The sequence below is a fragment of the Trichechus manatus genome, unplaced genomic scaffold (genome assembly GCF_000243295.1).
Source record: "Trichechus manatus latirostris isolate Lorelei unplaced genomic scaffold, TriManLat1.0 scaffold00027, whole genome shotgun sequence".
NCBI lineage: Eukaryota > Metazoa > Chordata > Mammalia > Sirenia > Trichechidae > Trichechus > Trichechus manatus.
The window spans coordinates 19,738,564-19,748,042 of record NW_004443963.1 but is presented as its reverse complement, the minus strand read 5'-3'; the positions used below and the strand labels follow the sequence as shown (position 1 = coordinate 19,748,042).

Genomic DNA, 9,479 nt, shown 5'->3' with positions numbered 1-9,479 from the left:
GCCTTCCAGGTTTCATTTCCACTTTTTCCCTTTCCTACATGATACCCCCAGCTGACCTCTTGGTTGGCAATTAGTAAAAACAAAGCATTTGAAACAGAGGAAGCAAATGTACTGTTACCTTAGCTTCAAGTCCTGGTTTTCAAGGAGTTACTCATGACTTAAGACAAATTCGATCCTTCTTAGGTCCTCATTTTCATAAAACAAGGGTGAGTGAAGGCCTTGAGGTCATCCTTTTGGGACTCTGGAAGAAAGTGCTATACCAAGACTTTAAAGGCAAGTATCAGTTCGACCATGACATTTAGCTGGTGTCTGTAGTACTTTGTTCTTCCCTGCACTTTGCAGCAAAAAGTAAAACAAAGCCAGGGTGTCTGTCTCACACAGTTTATTTAACAATAGGTAATAAGAAATCAAATTTAACAGTCTATACAGTGATCCAAAGTTCATATTTATAAGTAATCAACTTTAATTGCATGATTTACAACAGTTGAGGGTTTTTGCTTTCTATTTTCAAGTTTTACAGCAAGTGTGTGTGGGTGGGGGCAGGATAAGGAGGAAGAAAGCAAGCAAAGAAGAAACCCCAGGGACATTTTGCATGTTAAAATCATCCCACTGGAATCGTTTCTTACCCTCTTTTTAATTTTTTCCTGTTAGATGTAAAAATAACGAAAAAAATTCTTTCAAGAAACAGAAACCACAATATATAATACATCATTTGGCAGCTGCCCCTGTATATTTTGAAAAAGTCATTTTTGTCTCTACATGTACAAATTATTTTAATACTTGAAGTTTTACGCTCAGACTTACAGAATAGAAAATTTTCTGGAGCACAAAAGTTGACTTGAGGGGAGGAAGGGGAAGGTTTTTTTTTTTTTTTTTTTTAAACTTTTCTTACATTTTTAAAAGAATGAACATCTTTGCACCCAGAGAAAAAAAAATGGTATTTTAATATATATTTATATATATTTATATATATATAGAATGTAATTTTAAAGTAACATTAACCCCTTTTGTCCTCTGGTTTTAGAAATTTTTTTTTTTTTTTAACTCTTCCACAAAGTGAGGAAAATAGGGAAAAAATGTCAACCATCTGCACCAGTAAATAATAACTATTAATATTACATATTTTCATTAATTTAAAAAAAATAATAAAACCTATTGGAGGTGCAAGGCAGGAGCATGTGGTTGGCGTCACAGACCTCAGCCTCCTCCCAGTGCACACTTGAACCACACACACAAGGGAAAAAAGGACTGGTGGTGACCAGCCATAACAAAAATATATTCTTTGTATTCTATTATCCCTCAGGTTCATCTTGCATGTTTGCTTTAAACCACAAACGACTACTGCACAGTTCTTATGTGTTCCAAGGAAAATTGTCTTTTAGGCTAAGAAAGATTCAAAAAAATTGTTTTCAGTACAAAAAGTCTTAAGAGAAAATAATTTTTTTTGCTCCCAAAATACTACAAGGTGTCTCTAGTGTATGTCTAGTGTACTCTGTGAGAGGTTTGAATTCAAGTCTGAGTTCTCGGTGCCGAGTCCCAGGTCCGTGGCGCTTGCACCATGGAGGTTTGCCATGCCTGGATTGCTAGAGAGCTGAGAAAGCATTGAATTCTGGTCCGGGCTGGCAAAATGCCCTTGCTCCATGGGGTTGGCCTGGGCAGCTACCAGTCCGGGGTGTGGGGAGCTGGTCTGTGGGGACACGTGGTGTGGAGAAGGCTGAGGCTGCATCCTTGGGGAAGGGCTGGAGTGAGGGGGCTGGGACTGTGGCCGTGGAGAAGGGACAGGCTGGGGGGAACGCACTTGATTGGAGAGAGAAGAAGGGATCTGCTGGCCTTGCAGGTGTGGGGACTGGGCCTGGTTTGGGAGCATGTGCTGTTGGGGGCTCATGGGGTTGGGCTGAGCAGGGGATCCCATCTGCTGCTGGAGGAGCCGCTGCTGATAAGCCTGCAGGCTGGCTCCAGCCTCGGCGCCCAAGGCTTGGGGAAGCTGGCCCATTTGTCCCATATTCCCTTGTTGCATCTGTTGCATGTGATGCTGCATTCGCTGTTGCTGCTGCTGCTGCTGCTGTGGGGGATAGCCGACTCCTTGGGGTTGCTGGAACTGGTTATGGTTGGCCATTCCAGGGCCTATTCCTGGCCCTGCTCCCTGTTGCTGCTGCTGCTGCTGCATCATCTGCTGTCGTCTCAAGATGTCTCGGAACTGTGAAGGCATGGTGTTGTGATTCATATTCATCTGCTGAGCCTGGGGGCTCATTCCTCCCATGGGTGGCTGGAGCTGCTGCTGTGGTTGCTGCTGGGGCAGGCCAGCCCTCTGGACGCCTGCCTGCATGGGATTCATGTTCTGCATGGCTGGGTTGGAGTGGACCCCCTGTTGGCCCGGCATGGTAGGTGGCTGCAGCCCTGGCTGGCCCTGGGGCATGCCTGGCTGCCCAGGGAGGGGTTGTGGATTTGAGTTGGCATACTTGGCAGCCCGCTGCTTGATGAATGCAGCCAACAGCTGGGGGTTGGCATGAAGGATACTAAGCACCTGTTGCTGCTGTAGGGGAGAGCTGGGAGACCTGAGAGTCCGCAAAAGGTTTTGTAAGGCTTGTTGAGACACAGTGCCTGGTTTGAGTGGGCTCACACCTACCTGGCCCAATCCTGGCTGGGGAGCTATGTTCAAGGGCTGACCATGCTGTGCCACTGACATCATGGCTGGCCTGGGCATCCCAGACTGTAGTTGCTGGGGCTGAGGCAATCCTCCTTGGGCCCAGGGTGGCTGCTGCTGGATCCCTGTGGGCCCCATCCCTGGCTCCAAATGCCCACTGGGACCTCTGGCCATGGGGGGTGGGTTTATACCCATGGGGGCCATCTGAGTCATCTGGGGCATCTGGTGCTGGATTGGCCTTTGAAAAATTTGCACGTGGGCCATCTGGCGCTGCGTTTCGGCTGCCCTCTGAATCTGCATTGCCATCTCCACTGCTGCAGGTGGGGGTCCTGGGAGGGGCGGCTGAGCAGTCTGAGGGGGGGTGGGAGGAGTCACCTGGCCTGCTGCCTTGCCCTGGGACACAGGACCAGCAGTCTGAGTTCTGGGCAAGTAGGGAGGCATGCTGCTGGGAGGAGTAGGCTGGGGCTGAGAGGGGGGTGGGGGCTGGGGGGTCTGTGGGGTGGTTGGCTGTTGGCCAGTTGGGGTGGTTGGAGTGGCAGGTGTTGGGGAGGGCAGACCCTGTTGCTGGCCCACCACACCAGTCCGCTGCATGCTGGCCATCCTCCTGCGGAGCATCTGGGCCTGCTGGAGACGGTGCTGCAGCTGCTGCTGCCGGAGCTTTTGCTTGATGTTTAGGCAGAACGGCACAGGGCACTTGTTCTCCTGGCAGTGCTTGGCATGGTAGCAGCAGAGGGCAATGAGCTGCTTGCAGATGGGGCACCCGCCATTGGTTTTTCGTTTGCAACCCTTGGTGTGCTGCACAACCCGCTTCATCTTCTGGCAAGAGGGCAAGGAGCAGTTGGCATTGCGGCACTGGCAGGCGTGGACCAGAGACTGGATGCAGCGCTGGATGCTCAGGCGGCGAGAATCTCCTGGGCTCTGGGTGGCTGCAGCCTGCTGGTTGCTACTCTCATCATCTAAGCCGAGACCTAGTTTCTCCATTTTATGGTCGTGGTTCTTAGTGTTATAGCAGGTGATACACAAGTCATAATCCTGGAATAAAACATAAAAGAACAGGTAAACCCCCCAAGATGCAAGTCAATCAAAAGCATTTTAGATATTCTGCTTGGGCTAAAAGCCTCTTTTTACAGAACAGAAACTAGTCTCTTCAGCTCCACTACTAAGGTGCAGCCGGACCCCTCCACCTTGTCCTATCATTCACCACAGGCCCTGGAAGCCAGGAAGTCCCAACACATCTAGGTAACACCTGATGCTTGCATCGCGTCTCCTCCCACGCCTGGGTGCCTACCTCACAGACAGTGCAGTGCCAGCGTGTCTCCACATGGTGCTTGCACTCGTTGCAGGTGTAGACGAAGCGGTCCTGGCTCTGGGTGTGCAGCTCCACTAGCATGCACATAGTGGACCACTGGGCTCTCCGCAGGGAAGAGAACTCCAGATGCTTGTCCCTTGCAAGGGTGAGAAAAGCATCGCGACCATCCATCAGATCGCAGGGGATGAGAGGGTCAGGATCCACGATGGGAGGCAGGGAGTTGGCAGCAGGGCCAGCGATGAGACGGATCACAAAGAAGACCTGCAAAACAGACCATTTTGTCCTGACTCGGCACCAGAGCAGCACACATCGGATCATCAACAGTGGACAGGTGAGCAGGCTGGACGCCACTGAGACTGGTGATGTCTTGAGTCAGTTTGACAAGACAGCACCACAACTGACTGACCCTCCCCTTCTCCTGCTTCACACATCCTGGACTGTGCTTTGAGACAGACTACGGTGGACCTAAAATTTTCATCTTGTTATCTTCTCTACCTTATTCAAGAATTCCTTCAAATGGTCTAGCTCAGGTACAGCACATACAGGAGACTTTCTGCCTAAGGAAGTGTATTTTAAGATGTAATCCATGGTTTAACCCAAATCTAATCACAAGGAAAACAAATCAGACAAATTAAAATTGAGAGACATTCTGCAAAACCAACTGGCCTGACTCTTCACGACAATGCCCATGCCAGGAAGGGGAACGAGGCTGGGAACTGCCTGAAATGGACGGAGATTAAAGAGACATGGCAACTTAACAAAATGCACAGCCTTTGGCTGGGCCGTGTGGACTAGGCATTAGATGCCAGCACAGTGCTAGTAAGCTTCCTAAGTGGGAAACTGTAGTGTGATTATGCAGGCACTTGCTGAGATTAGAGGAATAAGGAAAATATAGTAAAACCTTAACTCTACATGAAGGGTACAGGGGTTCTCTGTACAAATTTTCTACAGTTTTGAAACTTTAAAACACTGGCAAGGTGGGATGGATAAAAACAAAAACTTCCTTAGTCCTTGCTGCTGAAGCAGCAAAATTTCTGTTCATGGTAGTTTGAAAACTCTTTAACAACCATTAACTTCCATAATCATTAGTATAAAGACTGTAATAGAAAGCTGTATTACACATGTATTTGAAATTAATTTGTATATAACTACATAAACTCTTATTGAACTAATAAAATGTAAAATACCACCTCAAGAAATTAGGAACTTGTGAGCAACTGCTGTACCACCTACTCTGTTCCACCAGTTTTACAGAGACTATGAAAATCTGTGCAAACGGGCAACAACACTTGCAATGGGTTTGGGTAGCAATACTTGCCTAAAATGAGGGTCTTTTGGGATATTTCTAGAAAAAGAACACACAGTATACACTGAGCAGAGACGTACCAAACTGATCCTTGAAGTCAAGGACTGTGTCTTGTGTTTGACCTTGTAATTGAGTTTGAGATGGGAGTTTGAGATTGTGAGTCTAAGAAAGTACTCATATAGCAAAGGAAGAGCATTTTGAAAACATGATCCATGGGAAAGTATGGGAACTTACAACTGGGGAATGGCTGTAACAACCTATTCCACTGGCTGATCCCCCTTTTCTCAAAGTGGAAGAACAACAAAGAGCTCTCCTTATCTAGGGCACCTCCTCCAATGATAACCATCACAGCTGATTTTACCCCATGTCACGGTGTAGCTAAATCAATACCTGAATTTATGACCTAAATCAACAACTGTAGAGTCCAGTTCCTAACAGGTATCCATTACCCACATCATCTTCAGATTAAACGTCACAGAATGTATTCCACAGTCTGAAGTTAAACCCATTACAATAAACTCCAAGGGCCTTTCCCAAATGTGGCATTAAATGATGCTTGAAATAGCTAATAACTATTAATTGTTAATTATTACCAACTAAGACACTACAATCCAGATTTATAACAGCTACAAATCAAAGAAACCTTAACATTTCCCGTCCTTACCACCCAACTCTCACTATCCTCTGCTTCCTTCTTACCAGTCAAATGATTTCTTCCTTTTGAATTTTAAGTGGTCTGGTGGGAAGTTTCTAGAAACCCTACCCTACTTTTGTTTCCACTCTTGGGGACGCATCTTACCTCTTTGTGCTTCTCCATGGTGGCATACAGTTTCTGAGAGAGGTCATTGGACACATTGGGCATGCCAGGCTTCTTCTTGTTGCCCCTACTCAGGCTGCTCTTATTTTTGCTAGTTTTCTTATTATTCTTTTTTTTGGCATTTTTGCTATCTCCTTTTGTGACCTGCAGGGTAGCACAAAGAGGACAAAAAATACTAAATTTTCATTAAGAAGTGACTTGGAAACAATACCGAAGATGCAAAGATTCTCCCTTCTTCAAATCTAGAGCCCATAATCTCAGGTCTTTCACTGGCTGCTCTCTTCACTCACCCTCTCTCCCTTTTGTCATTTCTAATAATAGCTCAAAATGAATGTTTTTGTCCTAATCTTCCCTCATGAAGAACCCCTGCACTGTGACTCTCTATTAAGGCAAGGCAGGCAGCCCCTTAAAACCCTTTTTTGACTAGAAGAGTCCTCAGTTTGTAGACAGGGAACAAGGACTGCATGGCAGTGATGGGTACTGCATGGAACTAGGGCACCAGAAGACCTGGGCTTTATCTCCTTCCACCCACATTTTCAAATTTTATGGCCCTACTATTAATAAGGAGCCCTGGTGGTACAGTGGTTAAGAGCCTGGCTGCTAACCAAAAGGTCAGCAGTTCGAATCCACCAGCCGCTCCTTGGAAACCCTATAAGGACAGTTCTACTCTGTCCTATAGGGTCTCTATGAGTTGGAATCGATCCAACGGCAACCTTTTTTCTTTTTTTTACTATTGAAAAAAACCCTTGAAAACCATTCAGTCAATGAAATTTTAAACTACTAGGCTGCAAAGAGTTGTTTAATGGAGTATTCAAGGGGCAACTTCAGCATGCACACCACTATCCGGCCAGACACAATGGGGACGATTCGAGAGATGCTATGTGGAAATAACTGAGCAGGAAAAGCTCCTCAGGTGATCTGCTACCTGCTACACAGCCAGGGTCTAGACTGGGGTTGGCAAACTCTGGCCCAGGCCTGTTTTAGTATGGCTAAGAAAGGTTTTCACACTTATAAAGGCCTAGAACATTTACAGTCTGGTCCTTTACAGAAAGCAGTTTGCCAACCCTGCTCTACATAGGTCATTTTCAATCAGTTTTTCAGGGTTTCTGTCCTAGAAATCAACTTTTTCTTTATCAGGGGTCTAATGCTAAGAAAGGCTTAAAACCACTGAAACAGAACCGTCGTAATTTCTATTTAAGCCAACACTTCTAGCAAAACTAAAAAAGCTCTTTCACACCAGAACGCCCTACGAACAAGCTGAAAGTTTAATCAAGCCCATTTCTGGATTATACACAAAAATCAAGGTTAGCTGAAAAGGAAAATGCAATGCCCTTACATCTGTGCTTTCGTTGCTGGTGTTTTCTTCTCGCTTTCTCTCTTCCTCTTCCTGTTCCAGTTCTTTAATGCTCTCTTCCAGCACATTGGGCCAGAAATCACCCTCAAAGTAAGGCAATTCCTTTGCACTTGTTAATCGATCTTCAGTAGCTTGTTTAAAAATATCCTGTAAAAATATCCACATACAAATAAGGTATTTGTTTTTTTCTTCCCCACAGCATGCATCACACAGAAGCAGTCACAGTAACTGAACACAGAAGAAACATGAAGAATTAACACATTTTCTCAAAGCCAGGGGAGACCTTATTCCTAAACTGCATGGCCAGGAAGACGTTTAGTGTCAGAAATAGTGAAAAGGCCTATCTAAAGTCATTAACTTCTGGTTTTCTCTTCCTCTACTCACCAGGACAGGGAGGTTATCTGCCTCTGTATAACCAGGTGGCAAATCAGCCTGCTAGGACCACGTCAGAGGATGGACACAGGATCATGCACACTGTAGCTTTCACTACTCCTCAGGACAGGAGTGTGACATACCGCACCCCTCCACACCCCCGTCCTTGGAAATCCAGCAACTTTCACTGAAAACTATGTTCAAGACAGCCCAAAATACAGACACTGGAAACTGCATGGCTACAGAATGATTTGCAGGGTTGTTTGAGAAAATATCCAGTGGATTTTCTTCCTCCTCATGAGTAAAAACATGAGAAATTTAGTACTTCAAGTTCATATCACGAGATAGCCTATAAAGTTTTAAACTAACATTGCTGTAAAGAATGTATTTTTAATTAGTCATATCCTTAAACGGGTTTATTGATCTCTAAGTCTTTAAAAGCCTAGGTTTTCATACCTTGAAAAATTTTAAATATACAGAAAAACGAAAAGAATACTGAACATGATATAGTTAACAACAGTTAAATCCAGTCAGTGAAACATTTTGTCACATATACTTCATCTTAAATATCAGGCAAAATACTTTAACATATCAGCATAATTTTACAAATAACATGGAGGAGGTCGAACAAATAGAACATTTTTGTTACAGCGTTTAAATGACAAAATACAAAGCGGCAAGATTAGTAAACGTCCAGCTTTATCATTTTATTTCTGTGCTCCAACTGACCTTATAGTCATGGACGATACGCTCTGACACAGCCTTGTCAAGCATCTTTTTGTACCACTCCTGCAATCGCTTAGGTTTGGGTATCTTCTGGTCAGGAGGATGGCAATGGAAGATATAGTCGTCTCCCTCACTCGGGGGACACGCCCAAATATGCCCTGTTGTATATCTACCAACACAAAGAAAAGGAATATTCAATAAAAAAGATCATAGCTTTTGGAAGGAATGCTACACTTCAAACCACAAGGTCGAGCCAATATAGAAACCTATGATTTCTCCAACGATAACAAAGTATACAACCCAGCTGCAGATCAAAAGGCCAAAACTAGGCACAACCCACAGCACTAACGATGGCGCTCACATTGGCTACTTTCTTTCGGAGGCTACTGAGGAATCTTGTGAATTTCAGTCACAGACGTGATGACTGAACTCCATCTAAAAATCCCAAATTTGTACTTCAAGACCAAATGAAAGATACAATGCAAAGGAGTAATGGACTGGTTTCAACAGGAGAGTTAAACAAAATGCAAATTCTTAAGAGGAATAACCTGTAAGGTGAGGTGGCAGACATTCTCAAGGACACACATACCCTGAAGGTAAGGAACTACACTTACTCCTCACTTATGCATTATCTCATTATCTGACATTTCGCAGTTAATGACAACAGTAAAAAACCTACTATCTGACCCTTTTGTGTATTAACGATGTACATCTGGCAGTAACAAACGCTGAGGTGTGAGGCGAGAGTTATTTTGACTATGATGGCTAAGGTTGTGTGTCAGCTTGGCTGGGCCATGAGTCTCAGCAGTTTGGCAGTACTGTAATGATGTAATCTGGCAGTTAGTTAATGATGTAGTCACTCTCCATTTTGTGATCTGATATGGTCATCCTTCATTTTTGCATAATGCCAATTTTCACATAAAGACCTGGTCTTTGTAACCTAATCATACC

The 9,479-nt window shown here is 44.8% G+C and overlaps 1 protein-coding gene across 1 annotated transcript in view; it reads right to left on the bottom strand.

Moving 5' to 3' along the window:
* Nucleotides 1-893: 893 nt before the first annotated feature.
* Nucleotides 894-9,479, bottom strand: part of EP300 (E1A binding protein p300) — an 85,243-nt gene continuing 76,657 nt past the window's right edge. The window contains exons 27-31 of the mRNA XM_004373894.2: nt 8,532-8,697; nt 7,413-7,577; nt 6,059-6,220; nt 3,933-4,214; nt 894-3,676 (exon numbers count right to left, since the gene is read on the bottom strand). Coding sequence (XP_004373951.1) covers nt 1,472-3,676; nt 3,933-4,214; nt 6,059-6,220; nt 7,413-7,577; nt 8,532-8,697 — 2,980 coding nt within the window. The 3' untranslated portion in view covers nt 894-1,471. The remainder of the gene's footprint in view (nt 3,677-3,932; nt 4,215-6,058; nt 6,221-7,412; nt 7,578-8,531; nt 8,698-9,479) is intronic.